Source organism: Vidua macroura, chromosome 1 (genome assembly GCF_024509145.1).
Source record: "Vidua macroura isolate BioBank_ID:100142 chromosome 1, ASM2450914v1, whole genome shotgun sequence".
Classification (NCBI taxonomy): domain Eukaryota; kingdom Metazoa; phylum Chordata; class Aves; order Passeriformes; family Viduidae; genus Vidua; species Vidua macroura.
Genome location: NC_071571.1, coordinates 4150326 through 4177948, shown reverse-complemented (window position 1 = coordinate 4177948; position 27623 = coordinate 4150326). Strand labels below are relative to the sequence as shown.

General features: G+C 43.9%; 1 protein-coding gene across 2 annotated transcripts in view; it reads right to left on the bottom strand.

Annotated features, from left to right (window-relative positions):
* Positions 1 to 5134: 5134 nt before the first annotated feature.
* CRHR2 (corticotropin releasing hormone receptor 2) overlaps positions 5135 to 27623 on the bottom strand; it is a 146898-nt gene continuing 124409 nt past the window's right edge. For both annotated transcript variants that reach the window (XM_053976122.1, XM_053976129.1), the window contains 3 exons: positions 25315 to 25450; positions 23649 to 23690; positions 5135 to 6881 (listed from right to left, as the gene is read on the bottom strand). In XM_053976122.1, the coding sequence (XP_053832097.1) occupies positions 6741 to 6881; positions 23649 to 23690; positions 25315 to 25450 (319 nt within the window). In that variant the 3' untranslated portion in view covers positions 5135 to 6740. The remainder of the gene's footprint in view (positions 6882 to 23648; positions 23691 to 25314; positions 25451 to 27623) is intronic.

Sequence of the window (27623 nt, the reverse complement as noted above, 5' to 3'; positions counted from 1 at the left end):
AATCTGACATATTTTCAGCAGAAATCCACAGGTACAGCAGGTTTCAGATGTGGATTGAGTTGTGCAAACCTGTCAGTTTGTTATGGGGGCTTATGCATTTTGGTGTTGCACATTGCAGAAAGAGCTCACACTGTGTGAGATGCTCTGTGGACAGGAACTGAGGGATGTGTGCACCCCAAAGGGGTAAGTCTATGATTCTGTGATTTGTGTTCGGGGTTTTTTTCTCCAAAATAAAACAAATAAAAAAAATATATTATTATAATATAGATATAAAAACATATATTATATATATATATAAATATATAAAAATATATCTTATACAATCCTGTGGGAAATGCAAGCACAGAGAGCTCCCAAGGCTTTGAACATACAAGCTCAGAGATAGAGATGGATACAGTGTTTGACCTAAGACCTTGGAGAAGGCTTGGAGCTTTAGAATAGAATAGTGAAACAAACATGAAATAAGAATAAAGATTTGTAGTTTAAGCAGAAATATGTTTTAAGCAAGTAGAAATATGCCTCATACAAGAAAATAAATAGATTAAGCAAGATAATATTTAATTATACTTCTCTAGAACTATAAATTAATTATTTATAACTGTTAATTATACTTCCATTGAACTATAGAACTATATATAGTTAGTTAGTTAGTTAGTTAGTTATAGTTAGTTATATATAGACTTTGTCTAATAATAGAATTTGTAGAGTTGGTAAAAAGTAGAAGATACAGCAATAAGTTTCTGTAGGGTTATGATTGGATAGAAAAAGACACATTGCAGTAAATCATGTAAAATGTAGCAATTAGCAATTGGTTATGAAGATGCTGATGAGCTTTGTGGAAGTAGCTGATTGGATAAGAAATTTATAAAAGACATTGTAACTAGAATTATAAGGGCTTCTGATGTGATGGCTTTGGATGTAACAACCTTACAGTCTCACCCTTCCATGAGACTGATTTTGCAATAATCTTTTAAATGCCTCATCAGTCGACCCCGTCTTTCTGTATCCCGAACACAATCCCTTTGTTAAAGAGAAGGATTCTTTGATCCTTAGACTTGATGGCCTTTCTGAAGCACAGGTACCTGCTCAGGGCTCTGACCAACCGGACCTGGTTGAAGCTGTTCCTGCTCAGTGCAGGGGGCTGGACCAAATCACCTTTAAAGGTCCCTTCCAACCCAAATTATCCTGTGATTTACAAAACTGAGGCCAGTCCCTGCCTGGTTGCTGGACAGGGGCTGCCCTCGTGGCCTGCACTGCTTTGTTGCACTCAGAGCCAGCTTTTCTGTCCTGCTAGGAAGCAGCAATCCCTGTTTTCCCCGTGGAGGGGATCCCTGCTGAGCCAGGATCCCTGGACTGCCACTGCTGATCCATTGGCCTCTGGCTGAACTGCTGGGCTCAAAGTCAGCAACCAGCAAAGGTCAAAATGAGTCAACCACCAAAGCCTGGGCAAGACACGCAGGGTTTCTCCTGTGGAAGTGCACTTTTAGGCTGGCTGTGGCCAGCCAGGGTTGGGATGAGCCAGGTTAACCACTATTCCCTGCTCAGCCTGCATGGGGCAGCTCATTAGCACTGTGTCAGTGATGAACACAACCCTGCTGGACCCTGAGGACACCCCCCCCTCTGCAGAGTGCTGGTGCTGCTCGCTGTGCCCGTGCCAGCAGCGTTGCAATTTGTCATTTTGCCACCTCAGCAGACTGAACCACCCGTTTGACACGTGCCAATCAGCAGAGAGCAATTAATTGGTTCAGCCTCTGACACGAGCCCTTGCAGCCCTTGAGTGCAGAGGGGAGATGAGTCAGGAGGGTCATGTCACAGCCTTTGGACGGTGCTGAGCACACACAGCCCTCCTGGAGGCTGGCTGGCTCGTTAGCATCTGGGAAACTCATTAAAGTTGGAGGAGTTCTTCTTTAAAGCTTTGGCCCCTCAGAGCACAAGGTCTCTATAGCACTGATCTGTGGTAATTACCCCAGTCAGAAGGATTTGCTTTCTCCTGCACTAATTAGCAAGTGGAGAAACTTAAGAAAACAATGTAGAACCCAACAGGATTGTCCAGGTGATCCAGGTTTTTGTTTTTACTAGACATTTTACCACCAGTAAATTTATAGATATTATCTCTTTTCCAAAAGTTTCTCCTGAGATGCTTCTTCCAGCTCTGTGGAAGGCATACATGAGAAAAGGAATAAAGTGAATTAATCTATGAAAATTTGAAGGATTTATGTGAAACTTTCACACTAATGAACCTACAATGTAGGGATACCCAGTACTCAGAGGACTGTAATCCCAAAATTGCTTTTTTTCTCCCCATGGACTAAGAGAAGAGCCTTGTGGTGGCTGTCTGCAGGAGTAGGTACCAATGAAACAATGAGTGTGACCAGAGACCAGGGTGGTCAGAGCATGGCTCTGTCCCTTCACAACTCCTCTTTGCCCAGCCTCCTTCCCCACGCTGTCCTGAGTGACTCCATCTCAGCACTCAAAACACATTTTCCACCCCAGAGCCATTTCCTTGAGCACACGACCGTCTCTCACTGCAGAGCACATCCCCAGGGGTGTGATGCTCTGCTGGAAGCTGGAGCTGTGGATTCCACACCCCGTGCTCAGGCCCCAGGCCCCTGGCTGTCCTGTACAGGCACAGTGATGTAACCCAAACCCATCCCCAACCACTGCATCCCAGCACAGCTGGCTCCACTGCAAGCTGGAACTGGGCATTTATTGCAAAGGAGGAGGGGGGAAAAAGATTTAAATAGTGTCAGAGGGAAGCAATTAGCCCAGATCCAAAGTCAGCTTACACTTGTGCCCCATGCCAGTTGGCACAGGCGTGATCTGCAGAGCTCAGCACCGCAAACATTTTCCTGGAAGAGCTTTGGAGAGTCTTGTTTCAAGCACTTGAGTGCTCCTAGTTGTTCATTTCCACAATGACTCACTGAACACGAGCAGCTTTCTTTTCCTCCGGCACCATAAGCTATAAATCCAGAGTAATTTGATCCATTTCCTTCAAATGCACAGGGGGCCATGGACACACGTGTGCATAAACACACACAGACACACACGTGCACAGATGCTCTCAGTCCAACAGATCCACCACCATTTTCCTGGCATTCAGATGAGCTGAGATTGTTCCTGCTGATCCAAAAGCTACATCTGAATCATCCCAGATTTGTGCCATAAATTATTATTTTGTTGAAAGAGACACATGGCTTTAAAAGACATCACAAAGTAAAGAGGAGAGTTTTCCCTAACGAGTGTGACTTTATTCATCTTTGCCTTCCTGCCAAGAGACAGCAAAGGAAGAAGCTTCTTTTGAAGAGAGGAGACATGAGCATGTTACCAAAACCCCTGAGGTGCACATGGAAAAAAGGCAGCAGCCAAACCTTGATCATGCTCCTTCTTCCCTTGTCTTAGAGGCATGACTGACAACATTAGTTCTAGGATGATGGCATAATCCAGGTTGTAAGGCACCTCAGGAAGTCTCCAGTCCAAACCCCCTACTCACAGCAGCCTCAGGATGTTGCTCAGGGCTTTATCCAATTGGGTCTTGAAAAATCTCTGAAGGGAAACCTCTCCCACTGCTTAACTGTCTTTATGAAGAAAGACTTTATCCTTTCTCCATCTTATTTGGCCCTTTTTTGTTACAGTTTGCCTGCCTCAAACTGCTGTGAAGGGCTTGGGTCTGTCAGCAACCTTGAGGTACTGGCAGGCTGCTGTTAGCTCCATCCAAAATCCTTTCTTTGTTCTGAATCAGGTCCTCTTGCATCTCTGCACATGGAGAGTGCTCTAGACCTGAGCATTTTGGTGTCCCTTTCCCTGTAGTTTATTAATATCTCCTGTACCAAACTTGGCACAGCGCCTGGCTGTGGTCTAAGGAGTGCAAAGTAGAAGGGAATAATCATTTCCTTCAAAACATCCCAGAGCTTTGCTGCCAGGTCACATGCCTGGTTTGGGTTGATTTCAGCATCCATGAGCTCCCTGGGTGCTTTTCCACACTGCTGCTCCTCAGCCAAGTCCTCACCTTTAGGAGAGGGCACACATGGCCAAGGAAGTCCCCTTTGCTGCCCAAGACATCTGGGGAACATGTCAGCAGCTCTGCTCACAGGTATCCTGGATAATCACCAAACCATTAATTCACTGTTAAAAGGCAAGATCAACATCACTCAGTGCAAGTTCAGAAATATTTGTTTGTTTTCTTGACATGAGGGTGTGTGGCTCACCTCCAGCATTTTTATCAAGGGCTACCCAGGGAAAATGGAAGTTCTTGCTTATCTGTTTTGCTCCCAGGTGTTTTTCTCCTGGGCTGATTTCCAAAGAGCTAAACTCAGATGAATCCGTTTCTGAGCATCCCCATGCCTTGGGATGGCATCAGCAGCTACTTTGGCTGCTGTTCCCAGGAAAGGTGAACATTTTGTCATCCAGCTTGGATGTGCCAAATGCTGTTGGTGACAGATGTTAGCTCTCCACCTCTGGGACCAGACAGTGCAGCAGAGACAGGAGCAGCACAATTGCTGTCAGGAAAGTGAACTGTGAACTTCTTCCAAAGTCCTGGGGGTGAGAGCTTGCAGAGTCTAAAAGGTTATTTTTATTTTCTTCAAGCTGCACAATTTCCTTGGGTAGGTACCAAGTGCAGTGGGAGATCAGCCACCTGACTTACTAAGACACAAACCAAATTTAACTGTCTTCACCTGTTTATTGGCTTAAATGTTCAGGGAATATTATTGTAAGTGAAACTAGGGGCATTGCAGCAATAGCCCAGAACACTGGCACAAAGTGGGTGCCCTGGCACTGATATATTCCAGTGGTTCACCGAGGTAAACTCAAAGCTCTAAAGGACCCCAGAGTTAACCATTAGTTCACTCCTGGCAGCACAAATAACCTGCAATTTCTGACAGAATCTGCTGCATTGCAAATCCCTTTTTTCACCCCAGCATGGCCCAGAGCCAGAGCAAACACAGAGCAAATCACTGTGCATGTTTCTAACCTGTAGATGTGTCCCTCCCTCCAAACACAAGATGCCAGCGGCTGTGCATTGCTACTGTGATGAGTAAAAGCACTGACCTGGTCCTCTCTCATCAGGCACTCAAATCTCCTTCCTCCCTCTGTTATCTCTTTGAGGCACATGAATCCAAATGAGTTAGGAGAGGGAAAAGTTACAAAATGTTGTTTATTTAAATTTGCTGTTCATTGCCAGCAAGCTCAAAGTTAAATATGACCAAGCAGTTAGGACAGACATCCCCCAACCTCCCCCCCCCCCATAAGCAGGGGATTTATAACAGTGTTTTCCAAGAGATTTTCCAGCCCCTGAAAACTAGAGAAACATAAATCTGGAGGTTTAAATCAAGCTCGTGCTGATAAGTCCTATAAAACACCTGAAAAAAATTCAGAGTAACCTTGATAAAAGTGGAAAGAACAAATTACTCCAGCTCTGTTGAGATGCAGGTGATGGAAAATGTATAACACAACATTTTTCTTACTGCTGTGGCAAAGCCCAGTGGAGAGAGTGCAGAGGGGCAGGGATCCACTGTAAGACCATGAGCTGAGAAGGGAGGCAATTCTTCTTGCATTTAAATGCCCCCTTGTTAGGATTTTATCACGAGGTTGTTCTTCTTGGCTCACTGTCAAACAGGATTTCCTTCCCTGATCTTAGCTGCAAAACCACTCTTTAGACAGGTGTCCTCTTCCTTTGCAGAGTTAAAGAAAACCATGCCTGGTTTTATTGAAACCAACCCAGAGTAGTGTTTATTATTGAAAATATACAGTATTCTTGAACATCACATAAAAAGCCTGGTAGATACAACTGCTCTAGTTCAAAATGCTCAATAGATACCTTTGTGCAGCACGTAGCATTATTCTTGGAACACAAACATCGTCTTCTCATCCTTATTATCTTTACAATGCTTCCCTTTTGTGTTTTTTAAACCCAGAAGAGCTGTCCTTCCCCACCCCGATGCTCTGAGCTGAAAACAAACCACTTTCCAAAGGTTTTCCACTTACACTGTGCTGGAAGCGTGGGGCTAAGAGGAATGAGAGTATTTTGTAGAGCTACTTAGAGCTACTCCTGTCCTTTGAAAATCTGTGTAACATCAGGGCATGGTGCTCGCCAGGCAAAGTGCCCTGTGTGGAACAGTCCAGTGATGCCCTGGCAATTCCCAGTCTGTCCAAGAGAGAAATGGGGAAGGCAGATAAATTCAGGCTTTTCACACCGCCTTTGAGACGCTCTTTTTCTTGCTGCCACAAGTTCCCAAATGACAGTTCTGCAGAGAAGAAACTTTTTACAAAGAAAACAAGAAAGGGATGGGCTATTATACACCAAAACTGTTGAAATCATTGGGAATCAATGTACAGGGTGAGATGGGCAGCGTGTTCAAAATAGTCTTTGTTCACCGCAATACGAAAGGGGGAATAAAAACAAAAAAAGAAAGTAAAAGGAAGGAGGAAAAAAAATTTGATTATTCCTGCCAGTGTGCTGTTTTAGACTTTGCATTGTGAAGTTCCACAGGATGCAGTCAGGGCTGAACCTGTTCCTTCTTTGAATCTGTTTTACCACCACCAGCTCCAAGAGGCTTTTCCCTGGTTGCCTCAAAGCAGCATCACGGATGTGGGAGATGAGAGCCCGCCGGAACAGGATGGGCCCCTCGCTGGAAAGAGATGGAGGAGAGCTTGCAGGAAGGGGCTCCGGGGTGGGAGTGAAGACAGGAGAGCTCTGAAGGCCACGGGGCGGCGGTGGTGGCGGGCGGTGTCCGCGGGGGCGGTCACACGGCCGCGGTCTGTTTGATGCTGTGGAAGCTGATCCGTGTGGGCGACGTGGGGATGGACATGGCTCGCGCCACACGCACCCGCAGAGAGTGGTGGTCCTGCCAGCGGTGCCACCTCTTCCTGGCAGCAGAACGGACCTGGGGAGAAACACGGGGGAGAACGTGAAGGGAGAATTTCAGGTGTCCTCTGTGAAGGGATGCTGGGCAGTGCTGAGACATTATTGTCACAGGTGATGCCTTAAGCCTCTAAAGGGGGGGAATGATGCTTTAAGTTTCAGCTTTCGTATTTTCCAGATTCTGTGCTGCATTGGTATGTAACTCTGAACTTCATATAAAGTGTTAGCAAGTTCTCCTCACAGTTCAGTCACACAAAGCAATCCTTTTCCAGCCTGAGAACCAAGGACACCGATGCAGCTTCAGGCTCAAAAAGTACAAACAACAGTGAATTGAGGAGAGCAATCTGGGAGGATAACCTGAAGCTGTAATTGGACAATTAACCCCAATATGGAAATGGACCAAAACTTATAAAAGTGTGAAAATTCATGACTTGTGGTCCATCTTGGATAGAGCCACGGCCAGGCTCTTGCATGCCCAAGCTGTATCCTTTGAAGGCCTTTTAATAAATCCCTACTTTATTCCTTTAATGCTGTCTAGCCTCTGTTCTTGGTCAGCCTCTCAAGGCATCTCAGGGACTGATGCCTGAATGGGAGCTCCTAATTCACTGATATTCTCTTGAGTACTTGACTCAGGGAAAAAACATTTTACACATCTCATGTCTCATCTCTGGTCCCAGAGCATTTCAAACAGGCCTAAACATTCAAAACTGATTCGAGCCCTCAGGATGGGTGGGCCTGATGGATGGTGCATCCAAGGTCTGTCCAACACCTGATGGAATTCTTGGAGAGCCCCATCCCAGGGGCCCCTGCTGCCCTTGTATGTGAAGAAGCACAGGGGATGTAACCAAGCTCTGGCACACCTGAGCCAGCCCCTGTGAGCACCTCGAGCAGGCAGTGAAAGTTGCTCCACATCAGCAGAAGGCCATCCTCAAGCAGGTTCTGACCAATAGGTCAGATAAAAATTGAATTTTAGTGGTTTTTGGTTTTTTTTTTTGTTTGTTTTGTTTTGTTTTGTTTTGTTTTGTTTTTTTGTTTTTTTTTTTTTTGTATGGAGCATAGAGAGAGCCCAGGAACTCTGGCTCAAATATATACATATATAAGCAAGAGAAGAACAGGGGAAAGGAACCCTAAACCTCAAACACAGTGGGAGGGAAGGCTTGAAATACTCCTAAAATAAACCAAATCCCTGGCAAATCACTGGCAGAGAAGACTCAAAGTCAGAACCTAGCATGAAACATTTGGGACCAATTTCTGGATATTCTTGTTGATATCTGCTTACTGTAGAGAGTAAAACAATTCAAACCCCTAATCCAGGGAGATAAATAAGACTACAAAATTAGGTGAGAGGAATCTGGGCCCAGCTTCCTGGAGAGTCCAAAGCCTGATGTGTTCATGACACTTGGAAAGGATGCTGACGTTCTGCTGCCAGCCTGGAATCTGGTGAACTTTGAAAGAAGCATTGTTACATAAAACTTCTATATCAAGCCAGGGTCTCCTTTACCAAAACCATATATATTTTTTTTTTTTACAAAGAGGGGTTATAAATAATGTAATATAGACATTGCAACCACTGACCTATAGATCACCTCCTGACCAAGAGGGAACCAGTCAGAGTGGTCAAAGGGGATGATTCATCTCCTTCTAAAGCAGGTGTCCAAAACAGGTCAGATATTTGTGGTCAGATGAAAAATACCTATTTCCTTTAATTGGTTATAAAATGAGTCTAGACAACAAGCTCTATTTAAGATGTCTGGATTATAAATTTAGGTAAAATCAGACAATATTGATATCTAACTATGGATATTTTTTTGTCTTTATAATGTATTTATCTTCACTGCAGCCCCCAAAAGTAAAGGATTGTTTTAAAGCCCCGTTTTACCACGGACAAGGGGAACTTTGGGTATTATCAGCAGATGCTGTTTGGAGGAAATCTCAAAGGCATCAGCTGCCACGGCAACTGCACAAGGAGGAGCTTTGAGATCCTGTGAAGTCCATGCTGGCACAGGTTCTCAGCTCTCAGCACCTGGGTGAGATCAATCAAAGCCACCCTGGGCGTGTCTGTCACCACCACTAGTGCTGCAGGGAAGGTGGAGTAAAAAAAAAAAATTCGCCCAAAGATGAAGAATCACTGCTTTTCTTCATTTCTTTGAAAACTTGGGGATTGTCTGCAGGGGCTCTGTGAGGTCTACTGAAAACACAAGGAACACACACAGCCTCCAGCCCCACTTCAGAGCAGCTCAAATGTCCTGTCTAAGGGTGCTCAGATGAGTGGAAGAGCTCCAGGACTGGAGGTGTTTCCAACCCAAACCACACCCTGTCAGTTCTAGGTGTCCCAGATGAACAGGGTGAAGGCCTGATGGATAAAACGTAGAAGAGTTCACAAGGAGGAGACAGAAAAGGGGAAACTGCTCTCCTTCTCTTGGCTAGTTTCAATTTTTCCATTTCTGGGTGGGCTTTCAGAGCCCTGGGCTGCAGCACTGCTACTGAGAAACTGTGGTCTGGCAGCAAACAATCCCCTCTCACCACAGCTTTGTCCATGGAATACACTCCACTGAGGTTTATGAGTACCAGCCTGGAAAACAGTTTTGCAATTTCTTCTTTGGTGCCTTTTCAGGGGAATCCTGAATCTGGAAATGTGGCTTTTCTATCAGAGCCTTTCTAGAGGCAGAGATTGGGCAAATCAGAGCAGAGGACTTCTTTCTTTGGTTGTTTTCTCAGCTAGCTGTGATCTGTGCTACTGCCATGGTTGACATGGTGGTTTTAGGTCATAGCTTGGACTCGGTGATCTCAGAAGTCTTTTCCAACCTAACTGATGCTGTGATTCTGTGATTTAAAACAAGCAGCTGCAGATTTCTAAGGTAAGGTGAGGAGAAAGTCATACTGGGATTCTTCTCATTTTAAATCAGTGATTTGTTTCAACATAAATAATAATGTTTTTTACACTTAGTAGGGGTCAGACAGAACCTAATGAAACAGAGAATATGAGGGAATAGAAGTGGAGAAAGAGAAGAGAGAACACCCAATGAAAGGGGAATAAAAGACAGCACTGCCAGGAAGAGCATGAATGATTTGGAGATGAGAATGAGAATAACAATGTGGTTAAACAACAGTGCAGAGGATTTCTGGAAGAGCCTCTCATTATGGAGCAGTAGCTTCTACACCTCTCCACCAGTTTCATGATGGGGGTTGGTCAGGTTATAAAATGAGTTGAATGGCACAGTTATATGAAATAGCAGAGTCAGGATGGACTCAGTCACAAACTGCAGCAGCCTGGACTGCTGACCATCACCCCCTTCTCCCCAAACCGACCTCCCTGACTCACTGAACCCTCCTGGGAAAACAGGAGAAGCACCGGAAAGCTGTGCCATGGTGTTGTACTTTTCTGGGAATTCACTATTTGTAAACCTATCATGGTTCCACCTGCAGTGGCCGAGGGATCCTTGCCCCTGATTCTGGATTTGAGGGAGGATATAATGCACACCCAAAGAAAAATCCACGTGCCACAGTCAGAGGGATTCTTGCCACTGATTCTGGATTTGAGGGAGGATATAATGCACACCCAAAGGCAAATCCACTGCCAGAGTCCATGCAAGGGGGGAGACACCTCCCCTGAACTACTCACACCTAATCGTGGCCAATTATCACAGAATCACTGAATGGTTTGGGCTGGAAGAGACCTTAAAGTTCATCTCATTCCAGCCCCCTGCCTTGGACAGGGACACCTTCCACTGGACCAGGCTGCTCCAAGCCCCATCCAGTTCCTGGATCCATTATTTATGCTTCCAATACAGACAGTGGACAAACAGAGACAATTCCCCTGAGGATGGCACTCAGACACGTGGAATGAAGCAGCCTTTGCTCCTCTGGGTACCAACCCAGCCTAACTGACTGCTGGGCACCTCAGACAAGTGGTTTGAGTATCACATCAAGTGTCAGACCACTGTCATGGGAAATTGTCCCCTGAAGACCTGAGATGCAGAGGGATGTTGATTCTCGAATGCTCCTTTCTCCCCAGTTGTCACCAAATGCTGAGACACTGTTAGAGCAAATTTTCCTCCTTTCTTCTGCAGCGAAGTTTTGTGGTTTTCTTTTTTTCTGAGGAACCAGTGTGAAGAGATACTTACTCAGCCAGAGAAGCCAGATTAGATTTATCATTTGTGCTTCAAGCCAACCAAGTCAAAAAGAGCCACCTGGAGATAAAGACGTGAGTCTAAACAAGCAGTTGGCTTTTGTGGTATGGTTTGAGAGAGGATTAAAAAAAAAAAAAACAAAAATGCTCTCTTCTTGTTCAGCTGGAGCCATTCCTAATGGACTGGGCACATGGAAATGGGCTCTGCACTTTCAAGGGTGAGGGCAAAGCATTTTTTAATGACAGAATAATTAACTGCAATTAGTATGTGACCAGAATGCAAGCAGAAAAGGTTAAGGTCAAATTTATATCTTGTACTTGAACTCAGAAACAAAATGCTAGGTTAACTTTAGTAAGAAAATTAAAAAAAACTGGCTGTGGCTGCTGTAGTAATGTGTTAAAAGACATCAAAAAAAAGCTATAGCACAGTGGAAGAGTTAAAGAAAAAAGAGAATGCAAAATATCAACTATCAAACATGGTTGTTAATCTCTGCAAGAGCAGCCCCCCTCTATTTATTAAGCATTTCTAGAGTCAAGACCATGTCCCAGAGTCAGCATTAGCACATTTATGACCTGAAATTGCCAGCACTGGAATGTAACAGCCCAAGGATGCTCCGGGCTGTCATCAGTGGTTAGAGCTCCACAAGGATTCCTGGGAACACAAATTATCAGCCTCACCCCTGTGGAACTTTAGTTGCTTGAGAGGACCAAAATTTCCCCTGCTCTGAGCACAGAGCTGGGTGCCTGTGTTGACCCCTGGTCTGTCTTTTTCTTGCAAAGAGGTCCTCTTTCAGAATCACCCTTTTCAGCTCTTTCTGCTTTGTGTACAGTGAATAATCCCAGTTTCTGAGCTGTGGTCAAATCTGGTTTGCCAACATTATTTGTGCCTACAGAGTGTGGGCACTGCTTTGGAACAGTCAAGAAAAAGGATTTGGATAATGGGGTGAAAGGAAATAATTTGGTGACTTTTTCTCTTCTGACTGGATCACCTAACCAGGGGCCTTGTCGAACATTTAGATCATATTAAATAAAAAATATTGTTCAAAACCCCTCTTCCCCCTCCTTCACAGCAGAATGAAAGAGATGGAGAGAAGGATGAAAACATTTGGAGAAGTTTTTCTGTTGACAAAATAGACATCAACTTTGTGCTGCTATTACCTGTGCCAGACACTGGCTGCTGGCTAATTTCTTGCAGCCATAAACTGCAAGAAATTGCACTTGCAAGAAATTGCAAGAAACTGCATTTCAACTAGAAATGAGCTGAGAAAAGAGCCTTGAGTAACACTAAAATTCAGATTTTGTAAGAAATGGCGTGTGTCATTAGCAGAGAGGAAGAAGTTTTGATCCACTTACACAGAACAAAATATAAATATATAAAAATATAAATATATATAAATAATAAGAAAAATAGAATAGCTATGTAGGTGTCTGGTAAGAAGAGTAGGAATAAATGAGCTGCCAAGGAAATGGAAGGTGGAATTAAGGCTATTGGGATGTCACCACCCTCTGTCCCCAGGTGACATCGCTCACCTGGAAGTGTCACAAGTGAGAGCCAGAAGGACAGCAGGTGCTCTCTTGTTAGAACCCTGACTGCTAAAAATTTTAACCTTTCTGTACTAACAAACACTAACCCCCAAAGAAAACTACATTTAACCTAGAGCCGTAGAGAAAACTTCCAAAATTAAATAATACAACTAAAATTATAAGTGTGTAGTTTAAATAAAAGTATATAATATCACATAATAAAAAACTTCAAGTTTAAAATTTTAAAATACAATAACATATATATATATAAAACAATAAATATATATATATATATATATATAAAAAACAAAATAAAAGTTTTGGAACAGAAACTAATCCTTCTTCTTCACCTTCTTCATGAGTTTAAACAGTATTATATAAATAAAATTAATTAATAATTAATTATTTTTATTTAATTAATTGTATTAATTAAATTTAAAAATCCACATTACAAACCATGAGTAATTACTTATTAAGTTAAAAATAAAAATAATTTAAATATAATTTCTTAAAAAAACTCATAAAAATATACAACTCCATTTCTAATTTATTAAAGTGCTACAGAACTCACAACTTATAAAACTATAATATAAATAAGAACTAATAAACATCTAAATCCAAACAAAAATACCACCTCACACATTTAATACCAATCTGAACCAAAAAAAAAAAAAAAAAAAACCCACAAAAAAATCCAACCAATCAAACAAAAAAACCCCAAACAAAACAAACAAACAAAACAAACCACACAAAAAACCACTCTCTGTAGAATAATCACAGAATATCAGAATGGTTTGGGTTGGAAGGGACCTTAAAAACCATCTCATTCCACTGCCCTGCCATGGCAGGGACACCTCTCACTGTCCCAGGCTGCTCCAAGCCCCATCCAGCCTGGACCTGGACAATTCCAGGGATCCAGGGGCAGCCACAGCTGCTCTGTGCCCTGTGCCAGGGCATCCCCACCCTCACAGGGAAGAATTTCTTCCTAATATCCAATCTGTATATTCATGAAGTTCAGTAGTCTGTGACTGATTAAGTTCTTGCTCTGCTCAAATGCCACTCTTTATTCCCAGAAATCCTGATAAGAAGGCAAATTAATTAATTAAGATTTACATGGATCTCGATGGGCTTTAAAAAAGACTGATTTTTTTTTTTTCCCCTGAAAACAGGTTGCAGTGCTGAATTCAAGAACTTCCACCTACATTTAAACACATTTTTTGCTGTGGTTCAGATCCTTGGGCTGCAGTTGGGGTGACAGGAGAGTAACTTTGGAGTTTAATTCTGCCCAATTTAATAAATTGTGGAAGGCTGATGAAGATTGAATGGATCTTTTTGCAAGCCACAGATGAACAAGAGGGGCTTTCAATCAATGTCCAGTTCAGCAAAATGGATCTTTAAATTTCGAGGCACTGGTCTCACTGCACCTGACTCTGCAGTGAAATTCACAGAAAAAAGGAGATTTTTGAAGTTCTGGCCTCTCCCTGTAGAGACTTAATAAGGCCTAAGGTATTGGCAAGCCCTCATCAAAAAGGGACAGCTAAAATAGGTCTCATTTGTGTGAATCACTGCCCATACATGAAGCTGAAGGTGATAAGCTCACCTGGTTATGTGCATGTATTAGGTGTTTAAGATTTGAGGGGGGGAAAATCCATTACTTAACAGAACTTAAATAAATGTAAGGCAATGCCTTAAATGGTACTTTAAAAGTTTTCCAAATGTTCAGGGTGTTCCTCAAGGAGGAAGGATAGCAAATGCTGTATTTAATAGGAAATGCTGTGAGGCAGCTGTTGGTCAAACCTCTCCAGGTCCTTGGAAGGATCAAGCACAGAATGATTTGAAGCAAAGAAACAGAGTGGCCTAAGCACGGAGACCCCTTGGATCTCCAGGTGAGGAGTTCTGATGCTCCCAGAGAGACAGGAGTGTCTTTATCCATGTTTTGTAGATCAACCACATCACTGAGCAGCTGCACCTGTGTCCTGCTCTGCTGGCTTTGCAGAGACCCAACCCCTCAGGCCAAGGGTGCTCATGTTACCATCACACAAAATATTGAACTGAACATCCTCATGAAGATGCCATTATCAGTATTCAACCCTCCTGAGGTCAGGAAGGGATGTAGTCAAAACAACCTGCGAGGCTCAAAGGAAACAAAAACAAAGCTTGGGTAGAATGTTGGGTTTTGTTTCAGCAGGTTCCCCACCTCACATCACTATTTATGTAACTTTGTTATGGGGCTTTTTCTGCCTCAAAAATTATCCTGCTTAACTGGTCTGCAATCCCTTTTTTTTATTTTTTTTTTTTTTCCCTCAGGGTCTTTGGCAGCAATTCTTTACAATCTGGGGGTATTTTCACAGCACCTGCCAGCCTGGGATGTCAAAGTTTATTTGTAAGGCCACAGCAGTGCAATTTGTTATAATAAATAACAGTTCAAGAAGCTGCAACAATTCTGACTAGTCATACAGATTTGCCACACATTTTTTTTGTGTGGAAACAAATGCTGCTCCTTTCTTCTGGGCCAAAAAGGACCAGCACTACCCACAGCAGAGGGAGGCCAGGGGTACCCAGCCCACCCCAAGCCCCTGTGGTTTTGTTGTGGGGTGCTCTGGAGTCACCCTCACATCAGCAGTGGTGTAATGAGGAGAAAAATGGGATGGGAAAGGACCCTCAGGGCAGATGGAATTAAACTTTAGCCCTCTAGTCCGCTTCCATATTCATATTTAATCAGAGATTTTAAGGAATGATTAACACATGTCCTTTGGGCTCGGGATGAATGATGTGGAGCCTGCCTGGGCTGATGGGCAGGGGATGAGTAACCATTTCAGGGGTGACTCAGAGCTGGCAGTTCTAATGAACAGCCTCCCAGGATGATCAGATCAAAGGAAGCCACTTTGAGCTTAATAGATTTTGAGAGACAGATGATGCTTGGCTAAAGGGTCAACAGAAAAAAAAATTAAACATAATTATTCTTGCCTCACACCTTGTTGTGAGAATAATTTACAGTGGCATCTGATCTATTCCTCTCTGATGATGTTTTCTCTCCAAGACAGCTAATTGCATTTTAAATGTCAATTCATAGAAGATTATTGATATTGGTCAGATAATACTGGATCTGAGTCCTGAGCTAAGAATTCAGGCTCTAAAAGGATGTTTTCAGACTCAGGTCTGGCTGGTTATGTATCTATCCAGGATATGGATAGAAGCGAAGGACACAGAACTCATGAATTATAGAATAATTAAGGTAGGAAGGGACATCAGAAGGCCTCTGGTCCCAGGCCATGATCAAAGCACATCCAGCACAGTGGCTTTATCCAGTTTTGAAATTATGTCAGGGTCTTATCAAGTCATTTTGAGCACAAACAAGGACAGCGAACTCAAAACACCTTTGAGACTCTCTTCCAGTCCTTTAACATCCTCACTCATATTTTTTCTTCCCTGTTTGATTTTGCCTTGCTCCCTTCATTCATGTTCAGAGTGGAGCTTGCTCTTCCCCGAGCAGCCCCTCATCAAGCACCATCCCTTTGTAGATGCAGGTTGTTCTCAAACACTGTCACCTCCATTCCCAGGCTCCTGCTCTGGCATGGCTGTGCTGGGCTCTCCCATCAGGGCTGGAAAGGTTTGCAAGGACCACTGAACTCTCTGAGGGATCTGGTGGTAGATGAAAATTGCACGGAGCACCTAATAACAAGGATACGTGATCTCTGGAGCAGGGATTCTTATTCCTCCATTATCCTCTTGTTTCCATCATCACTGCTGAGGTAGCAGGAGTGCAGCCAGCCCAATTTGGAATTTGAAACACTTTAAATGCCCTCTTTGCCTCTCTCTGAAATACTTTTAGTTTGTCTCAGGAGAAAACCATCACTGTTAAGAAGGTCTGGCTAAAAGGTAGACACGACACCAGTAAGGGGACTGGATGGAAGATCCATCTTCCTTTAAGGAAGCTTTGTCTGGAATGAGTCAAAAGTAGAGGAGAAATGCTGGGAGTGCTGTACCCATCTACCCCTGTGGATACTGACAGTTTGGTCAGAGAGAGAAACAGATAAACCTTCCCAGGAATTGTTCTGGGGAGTTTTGAGAAGGCTGAGAGAAAGAATTAAAACAATCTTGCAGCTGGTGTTTTCTCATAAGACATCTAACAAAGGGTGTTTCCTTAATTAGCCAATCATGTGAGGTGTATTGATTAAGAACCAGTCAGGTTCTGGGTGAACAGTGTTGGTTATAAATATTGTGAGATTGTAATAAAGGAGCCTTTTGCCTCTGACAATGTATGGATGGGGTCAAGTGTCGCCTTTCTTCCCATTCCTGACCCAACGGTGACACTCCCCTGACAGAAGGTGCACACTAAAGAGCTGAAAGGAAAAACTGACCTGCAGTGAAAATGGTCCAGCAGGAGTTGTGTGGGAATTCATTCCTCCAGCACAGTTTCACACCATTCACAGAATCACTGCATGGCCTGGCTTGGAAGGAACATTAAATCTCATCCAGTGCCACCCCTGCCATGGGCAGGGACACCTTCCACTATCCCAGGCTGCTCCAAGCCCTGTCCAACCTGGCCTTGGGCACTTCCAGGGATCCAGGGGCAGCCACAGCTCCTCTGTGCCCTGTGCCACCTTCACAGGGAAGAATTTCTTCTTAATATCCAATCTAAACCTGCACTCATTCAGTTTGAAGCCATTCCCCCTTGTCCTGTCACTACATGCTCTTGTAAAGTCTGTCTATCCTTGTTCCAAAAATTGCCATCCTAAACCTTTTTTTTTTTTAAATCCAGCATTATCTGAAATGAAATTCAGTCTTGTGATCTGTAAGTTGACTGAAAAAATTTGGAGGAGCATCTTGTTTTTTGCACTCATTGAAACAGAAGTTCACAAGCTGCATTCACTCTTCTGAAGTGGCATTCAACATAAATGCATACAGATTTTTCATTATGCCAGTTTTCATAACACCTCAAATTCTCAGAAACCGCTCATTGTCAATTTTCTTGGAAGTCCAGAGATGCTCTTTTCCACTTGGATTAAATGAAATTTGCATATTTTTGCCCTCTAGTGTTTCTCTATGTCCAAAAAAATGTAACTCTTTTCCCATAAAGTCTCTAAACAAATTAATGAGTCAAGTGCCAACGGCCCCTTGTGCCCAGCCGTGGCACACATACTTCATTCAAAACAGCTTCAGAACTTTTCAAAAGCAATAAAACATAAAAAGATGCAAACTTTTAATCTAAACTGCTTCTCCGTGGATTCTCTGCAATAATTTGTGTATAAGGCTTGGAAAGAGGGAAGGGAACAGAGCTTGGGGAAGGGTCTGGAGCACAAATCTGATGAGGAGCAGCTGAGGGAGCTGGGAAAGGGGCTCAGCCTTGAGAAAAAGAGGGGACCTTGTGGCTCTGCACAACTCCCTGACAGGAAGGGGCACCAAGAGGGGGATTGGGCTCTGCCCCCAAGTCAGAAGTGATAGGACAAGAGGAAACGGCCACAAATTGCAGCAGGGGAGGTTTAGATTGGATATTTGGAACAATTTCTTCACTGAAAGGATGTTCAGGCATTGAAATGGGCTGACAAACAAAGTGGTGGAATCCCCATCCCTGGAAGTGCTCACAAACTGTAGATGGGGACATGGTTTAGTGGGGGGCTGGGCAGTGTGTGGTGAATGGTTGAACTTGATTATCTTCGGTTGGTTCTTTGATTTACTGATTTTTTTGTTGGAATGCTGGATGCTGAGAATTTTAAACTTTCTGTGCTGAAAGGCACAGACCCACAAGAGAACTCTGCATTTGACCTGAGGCTGTGGAGAAGACTTTAAAAATTGGTGGATAGCACTGGGATTATGGGTGTGGAGTTGGTTAGAAGTGTGTAATATCACAGGGTGGAACACCTTGAGTTTGGGGTTTTAGAATATAGAAATAAATATGAAGCAAGATGGAGGTTTTAGGGTGGAGACAGGTTGTTCTTGACCTTCTTCTTCCTTCTTCTTCTTCTCCATGGGTTTGGGTGATGTTTTGTGATTGGACAGAAAAATCCGCATTGCGAGCTTCGAGGGATCAGTTATTGGGTTAAAAGGGAAAATAATCCAGGTGTCCTTTCTTAATTGGACAGTTTAGTTTTAAAAGACCTTGTAACAAGAGGTAGTGAGCCATTTTGTGCCTTGCTAATGAAAAGCTGCCGAACTCATGGTTGTGAGGCTGTTTCACTGATAAGAAATAATAAACACCCCAGTCCGAACATGGAATGCTGTCTCCAGTGCCTTCAATCCCGACCTCGAGAAATTGATAATTTTTTAATCTTCAGCTGAGGGGCCTGACAGCCTCTCTCACTGCAGCCAACACAGCCAGTCCAGGAGCTGTGTGAAGCACTGTGCTCTGTGGAAATGAGGGCAGGGGAGGTGACTGCATGCCCAGGTCAAATGCCCATGCAAAAACAAAGGAAAAAAACTCATCCCCCTTGAAGTTCTTTGCATGGATTGAATTTTAAAGCTTCACTTTTTCCCTCCAGTGCTGCCACATTTGTGAGACCAAATCACTGAAAATCAGGACATTTTATGGTGGTGTCAGGGTGACACCAAGGTGTCATTTTTGGTTAGACCTCAAGGTTATGTTTGTTTAAATCAATGGAAGTTACAGAGGAAAAACTCTCAGCTGTTTCAAACTTTCAAACTTTTTCAAACTTCACAGACAGAACCCTGACAAAGGGATAGAAACTTCATAGAATAGAATCCCAAAATATCTCAGCTTGGAAGGGATCCATAGGGATCACCAAGTCCAACCCTTACCAACTCTGTAGGCAAGGCAAACTTCAAACTCTGTTTGAAGGCAAACTCTTCTTTGGAACAGCCCCTCATATCCTGAGTGTTTTTAAGATGCTGATTTTGATTTTTAAACCTGGTTTTAGTTGTACAGAGGTTTTGAAGTTACACAGACTGTGCTGCTCAAATATTGTGGGAACTGGACTGAGGGGTACAGCATAAAGCTACCAGAGCCAGTAGAATTTTCCTCTTTATTTTTCAGTCCATGCAGGTTTGTCAGGACACATGGTTCCATTTCCTGTGGCTCTATCAAAATGCAGCCTTAAGTAATATTTCTGCCATTTGCTCAGATTCCAGTAACTGCTATTAATGCTTTCCGTGTACCAAAACCAAGTGATTTTCACATCAGATTGAGAAATAGTCTCAACATTTACTAAATCTCACTGCAAAATCTCTATGTGCACTTAAAGCAGTAAATTCATTGCACAATTTCCTTTCCTCATAAAGGACTGGGGTTAATTGTAGCCTCTCCTTATTCTGAGAACATTAAAATCCAGCACAACTGTGCAAAGGCTGCATCCAATTCCAGCCCTGACAGGGAAGGAATTTTGCATGGGTCCCTCAGTGGCTGCTAAAAACATCACCTCTGTTCCTTTAGTTCCTATTATTCTCCTTCTTCCTCAAAAATACTTCCTGATGAGAAAACTCAGTGAAATCACACACTGAGCCTTAGGAAAAAAACTCAAATCAGGGTTTTTTTAATGTGGTTTCCTAGGGAGTAGAACATCCCTACAGCCATTCTTTCACACCTGAGGAACCCACAATGGTGTTTCCTCTGTCTTCCACTAAATGCAGCAGCTTTTAGTCCCATAGGAAACACATAAATTGTGAATGGACAACTCTCCCAGACATGAAGCACTCATTGAAGATCTTATAAAGGGACTTTTGGGTTTTTTTTTTTGGGGGCAACCCATAATTTTTGAGCTCTACTACAGACAGTTACTGGCAGTTTGTAAGTACCCAGCAGGATGTGTATCAAATATGGGATGGGATAGATGCAGCTGAGATCACAGCATTTTTAAAGCTTAAATGGATGGATTTTCCAGGCTTTTTGCTTGTGTCATCATTCAGAGCAAGCCTGGCACTGTGGGGGATGAGTAACCTGATAAAGACTATTACATGCATTTAATAACCCAGCTCTGCTCTAACTGGAAAACCTGAAGTATTAAAAACCATCTGAGACAGCAAGTTAACCCATCTACCACAGACACAGGAACACCAGGATCACTGAACAGATACTAACAAGGCTTCAGTGATTTCTATGAAGCTTTCAGGCTACTGAAAGGCTGCTCCTCACAGGTTATTCTTCCCTTTTTTTAGCAAAATCTGGTACCTCATGGGGATTGAGTAGCATTGTGTTCATCACCACTTCTGGTAGGGATGCCTGGCTGGGAGCAGCTCAGCTTTTAAAATAGTGTACTATAAAATGCAAATTTGTGTTCTGGACAATGTGATTACACACCCAGAAAGATTTGAAAATTCACTGAGCTTGCTGCTTTCCTTCAGTGCTGTGCAAAATTGAGGCTAGAGCAGAACAGGAAATTTTATCCTGTAAAAGCTTTATGATATTCCAAAAAAACATCCTCACAGTACATTAAGATGAGCCCAAAATTTTTTCAGTTTTGAAACAGACAATATTTAATATTTGGGAGGTTTGGACTTATGGTTCACCTCAAAGAAGCAGTCAGAGAGTTGCCACGGTTTAGTCAGTCAAGTGGAAGTTGCACATTAGGTGTCAAAAATGCTAGAGGAAAGATTTTCCTCCCAAATTCAGCTTTTGTGGGTGCCCACATGGCAGCAGGGTGTCTGGGCATGCATTGGAGAGCCAGCCCAGACTGGAGCTGCTCAGGTGAGCAGATGGAGGTGCCTGTTGTAGACCAAGCTGATGAAAAGCTTAGAAAGCTCTGCCCTGATTGTATTGGCTGGCTTGAATTACTGACTTGGAGCCATCTGAGAAGCCCCATTGGCTCCCACCTGCTTTTCCCACTTCCCAGTCAGATGTGAATCTTCTCCAGATCCTGTAGCAGCTGGTAAGAGCCATGGGGATGCCTCAGATCCTCTGCAGCCTCCCCAGCAGCACCAGATATCTGAGTTTAGGGAAATGAATCAACATCCCAAGCTGGGTGTCTCCACCTTGGACTGACTTCCTCAGAAATCCCTGTTCCCAGTGTGATACAGCTGGAAAATCAGTTCTGGAATCAGTCCAGATTTCCCAGTAGATTGTTCTCAATGCCTAGAAGTGCATGAGGTGAATCATCCTCCTTTGACAGGCTCGATTATGTCTGAACTCATCAAAGCTGCAGGAGATGGGATGTCGGCTCATGGCTTTGGACAGACAGCTTCAGACTGGTGTAGGGAAGGGGAAGTTTGGGTATTTCTCCCAGTAAAAAGGGCTGAAAGAATGCCAGAACAGCCAAAAAAAGAGTGAAAACCTGCTGTGAACAGCCAACAGCTCCAAGTCTGAGTGCCACAAAATGGAAGTGGGATGACAGAAAGTCCTGCCTGGCTGTGAGATCACATGGCCTGGGTTCCAGCCCCTGATGGTCACTGGGACACGAGTGGAAAAAGGAAAAAAAGACTTTAAAAAAAGCCTGCTATCTGCAGGAGGGTTCTCCTTCTGCTTTAACAGTGCAGACCTGATGAATAAGAGAAGTAGATCACAGAATATCCCGAGTTGGAAGGGACCCACAAGAATCATCGAGTCCAACTCCTGCCCACACACCCCAACAATCCCAGGGTGTGCTTGAGGAGGCAACGAGGCTGGAGAGGGGCTGGGAACACAAACCCTGTGAGGAATGGCTGAGGGAGCTGGGGGTGCTCAGCCTGGAGAAAAGGAGACTCAGGGCTGACCTCAGCACTCTCCACAGCTCCTGAAAGGTGCCTGTGCTCAGCTGGGCTTGGGCTCTTTCTCCAGGAACTGACAGAACCAGAGGTCACAGCCTCGAGCTGCACCAAGGGAAATTCAGGTTGGATATCAGGAAAAAGTTTTTTACAGAAAGGTGATAAAGTTCTGGAATGGCTGCCCGGGGAGGTGGTGGAGTCACCATCCCTGGGTGTGTTTAACAAAGCCTGGATGTGGCACTGGGTGCCAGGGTTGAGTTGAGGTGTTGGGGCTGGGTTGGACTCGATGATCTTGAAGGTCTCTTCCAACCTGGTCATTCTGGGAATTCTGTGAATCCCTGGGAGTGTGGTCCAAACACTCCTGGAGCTCTGGCAGCCTTGGGTGGGGCTGTGCCCATTCCCTGAGGAGCCTGGGCAGTGCCCAGCAGCCTCTGGGGAAAAACCTTGCCCTGATACCCAACCCAAACCTCCCCTGACACAGCCTGAGGTAAATGCAGCTCTACAGGCACCTGTATTTTGGAGGAAGATTTAAACTCCCTGTTTTTTAAGAGGCAAATGGAATGGTGAAGATTTATGGAAGGCAAGTTGGAAAGAGAACTGAGAACTCTGCTTGCAGGATATAAAACTGGGATTTGCCTAATGTGAGAAAACTGAGCTGCTTCTTGTTAACATCATCTCAGAATTAATGAGGAAGAGGGAAATATACTAATGTACAATGAAACAAAATAAATACAATAAAAATAAATTTAAAAAATATTTAAAATAAAATCCCCCTGCTTTAAAGCCATGCCTATTCGTTCTCACAGCCCACAATGAAATTAAGAAGCAGCACAAACAAAGTTTATAGCAATACAGCAGGAGTAATGAAATATGAAACTGATTTCTGCAGAGACTAAAATTTTAGCTGGACAAAAGATGAGACACTTTAATGCAGGTAAATGAGACATTGACAATGTAAGCAGGGGAAAGATTTATATCTCTCACACGTTGGGGTGGAAGTGAAACGCTGAGGGATATTAGTGAAGCATTTCTTGCTTTAGTAGCAGTACCTCATATTAATTCTAATTTAATCTCTTTTCAACCCTCTTTTCTGAATGCAACAGGCACTGATCACTCAGAGATAGTGACCCACAAGGACAAACTCACTCAGCTCAGCATGGCACTACAAAGACGGGTCACCTGCAGCATACCCTTAACAAGAGTCCAGCTCAGAAGTAAGTAGCTATGCCCAGAAATCATATTTTTAATTAATGAGGAACTTCAAAGAAGTCTTAAGATGAAGAACAGAAAATTTATAATCTGACAAAACTTCCTTCCCTCTGCCCTGATCTCACAGGTAATAGTCTGAAATGGATAAACTTTTGAGGACAAAGGCTGGGAAATTCAGGTGCACATTAAGAGCCTTGTACAAGAGACTGATGGGACTGGGACCCCCTGTTAAAACATCTCAGGTCTCTGTAATCAGGCACCCAAACAAATTCCACCTCCCAGGGATGAATTACTTACCTCACCATTCAAGAAGCAGTAAAATACTGACACAAAGAAACCCTGGAAAGAAGAGAAAGCAGGCAATTAATAGGTAAACATTTGAACACTGTCACTGACAGAGGGGATTGTCCCTGCAGCTGGGCTAAAACATCTCTACAGCATCCAATCCCCCTCAGAGGAGCTGACAGCTCTGGGGGGACATCCCAGGCAATCACAGGGGGTGTTAAATGGCTTTAGATGGTCTCGTGAGAGCAAGTGCATCATCAGATTGCTTAAATTCACCTGAGCTCAAAGGCTCTCTGCAATCTGCTGCCAGCAGTGACTAAAACCCTGTAATGACTGCAAAGGTTGGAATTCCTGCGAGTGGAATTCTGCCCATCTTGGGTTTAGGGCTGTAATTATTATCACTGTGAAGGAGAGACTCCCTGTGCTTGCTTTCTTACACACATCTTCACAGAACAAAGGAGCAATGCAGCATTTTTTTTTTTTGAGACACTGAGCTACAGCAGATAAAAAATACAATCCATTTTATGGAATGAAAAGTGTGGAATTACTTCACAGGCAAAGGCTAAAGTTCCTTCCTTCACAGGTTAAAAGGGCCAGGGAAGAGAGAGGCACCTCAGGAAGGGGAAATAGTAAAAATGCGGTCAACTCCGGTGTTGTCCTGTTCTTTTGAGAGTTTTAAAGTTCTTCTAAAAGTTCCTATGCCTTTTGATATTTACATATTTCAACTGAGCTTTCTCAGACATGTTCATGTAAATTGTTTTACATTCTTCTTTGTGAGTGGAGAGAACTGATGGACTGTTGAACAGTGTGGTTGGAGAGGTGGCAGTTTCACCCTCCAATCCAGTGTCATTTTTGCTATTGTATATATAGTGGAATCAGAAAATAAAGTTAGCTTTTTTGAGTTCTTTTTCTTTCCTTTTACATCTAACCTGCTTCTGTGAGTTATTTCGAGTCACAGTGTGACACCCCAGATCTGGGAAGAAATGCTGATGTCTGGCTCCAGCTCAGAAGGCTGAAGGATAGCTTTATTAAAACTATACTATATTACATTAATAGACTATTTAAAGAGATACTATACTATTTACATACTTGCTTCTTACTTACCTAACAACTAACAAACAAACTCGTGACTCTGCTGAGAGCCTGAGCCACAGCTGGATCCATTGGTCACTGAACCCAAACAACCTTCACCAGAATCCAACCCAGCAATCACTGCAGGTAAACAATCTCCACACCACATTCCACATGGGGAAAACAAAGGAGCAGAGATAGAGATTGTTTTCTCTTCTTCTCTCTGTGCTTCCAAGAAATCCTGAGAGACAGAATTATGTCTGTCTGTCCAGAGAATGTGAATGTCACAAGGGGACTCCCTCACCCTCTCTCAGGCAGGTGGAATGAAACGTCTTCTCTCTCTCTCTATTGATTTTATGTGAGGAGATGAACACAGTGCTGAGTTAAGGGAGATGAATCCCTCCAGCCCACACCTGAGAGGATTTTCCACTCCACGTGACACACTTGTACACGTATTATTCATGTGTGAACTAAGCTGAGCTATTTGCAACCATATTTTCTATCACAGACTTCATTGCCTCAAGTTTCATGGCTGAAAAGCAGCGAGGATAGAGCTGTGCAGAGGATAGAGCTTCCAGCTGATAGAGCTGTAAGCCTGCTCTCTTACCTGAAAAGACTGAAGGAAGGAATTGAAATAGATGAAAACAATCTGGGAAATGTCATCCTCGCCAGGGTTGACAAAGAAAAGCATGTAGGTGATGCCAAGCAGAGGCAGGAGAACCAATGTGGCCTTGACTGCCTTCCTGTGGGCAGGGAATAGAAAACAAGTGAACACAGGGAAGAACAACCGTGTTGGGAGTGGAAAGGAGGAGCATGGAAAGAGTGCCAGCCTCCCTGCCTGAGCAGTGCTGTCCACTTGGGGGAAGTGTCCCAGGACAGCCTTTGAATCCTGCTGCTTCCCCACACTCTGAACTCCAGGGGGTGAATGGGAACCTCGTTTTTATCCCTCTCTTCACTCTCTTCTTCCTTTTCTCTCCTACCAGTGAGGGTTGAAGCCTTGGGATTCTCTGCAGGTTTGCTGAGTGATTTCTGACACCTCAGGGAGATGTGATCAGTGCCCAGCTCAGCTGAGACCTGCTCTGTGCCCATCATTTGAGGTTGTCTGCAGTGTAAACACTTTCTGCAACACCTGCCCGCCCAACTCAACTGCTCAGGGCTGTCTTAGGAACCACAAATCACAAAGCAGGTGGTGAAAAAGTGATCATCAATAGCCATCAGTGATTAACAGAAGTGTTAGGGGCTAATCCTTATTTTTGGTGCTGTAACAGTGTCTTGGGGTGTCAGCTGAGAGCAGCATGCCATTGTATAAACACAAAGGCTGAAATTTGGCTAAGTCTGTTTAAATCCCTGAATAATGCCATAAGATTATTTATTATAGATAAAGACAGGCAGGGGAGCACAAAACCACTGCCAGTGTCAGGATAAAGTGACAGCCTTAAGGAACCAGCTGCCACACAATTTAATATCTGCTTAGCAAAGGGTTGCACTGCTCTGCCTTAGAGCATCAAGACATGCCCCAGGCTTTGCTGGAATTCTAAAAGTTTCCATTTAGGTTGTGGAAAAGACAATTCCCTCAGAGAGCCTGCAAGGATCAGGTCATTGTCATCTGTTCAAGAACAATGGCAGTTGTTTTAGATTGATTCACTCTAATGTCTCTAATGCTTCCCTGCAAGCTGCAAAAGGGATAAAAAATGTACTGAGGGTTGAATCAGGGCTTTTTCAGGCCAGTTTAGTTCTGTAGCATGAGGTTTGAACAAGAAAAAGGGGTATTTTTCCCTTCCTTTCTCAGGAAATGTGCAGAGAAGGGTCTGAACTTCAGACCACTGCACGAACTTCACTAACAAAACCCTGACAGGAGCAAAAGGAAGGATTCAGGCAAAACAACAAAGCCCATTACTGCAGCAAAACTGCCTCCAAAGTGCAGCCCGATCTGAGGACATCAAGATGCAACTCAGCTTGATATGCTGAGATTTTATCCAGAAATGAGTTAGAGTGACTGATCTCACTCCAGAAAACCTGTGCCATTTCCTCCTGCAGGGACCTGTTAGTCCCTAAGTCCTCCAAATATATTTCAAGATACTGCAAATGATAAGAGAAGGGCACTCAGCATCTCCTGGTATGTGAGAATTTGCTTTTGGACTGTTAAGGCTGATCTAAGCCCACACTGCTGTCTGAAGGGGCCAGGCCACCTTCCCTCCTGACTTTTCCTTTCTGCCATCCCAGTGCTTGTGGGGTTATGCTGGGTATGGGAACTGATTTACCTGAGAAGCCAAACCCCAATAAAGGTACTGATTAGCTGAGGATCAGTTCTGTGATGCAAGCCAGTGAGTGGTTACACTAATTCTGGCCCCAGCTGGAAGGAAGGGGCACAATCACCCCTCATCCCCCTCCCCTACATCTTAAATGGAGCATTAAATACCTGTATGCACACATCAATCACAGAATTCCAGAATGGTTTGGGCTGGAAGGTTAAAGATCATCCAGTGCCACCCCTTGCCATGGGCAGGGACACCTTCCACCATCCCAGGGTGCTCCAAGCCCTGTCCAGCCTGGTCTTGGACACTTCCAGGGATCCAGGGGCAGCCACAGCTTCTCTGGGCACCCTGTGCCAGGGCCTCCCCACCCTCACAGGGAAGAGTTTTTTCCTGATATCCATCCAAACCTACTCTCTGTCAGTTTGAAGCCATTCCCCCTTGTCCTGTCACTCCAGATCCTTGTCAATGGTCTCTCCCCACCTTCTTGCTCCCTTCAGGCCAAAATTAAGTAATCCCAAAGCCTTTTCCAGGCTGAACAACCTCAATTCTCCCATCCTCTCCCCACAGCAGAGCTGCTCCATCCCTCTGAGCATCCTGGTGCTTCCTCTGGACTGGCTCCAGCAGCTCCAGCTCCTTCCTGAGCTGGGGAGCCCAAAGCTGG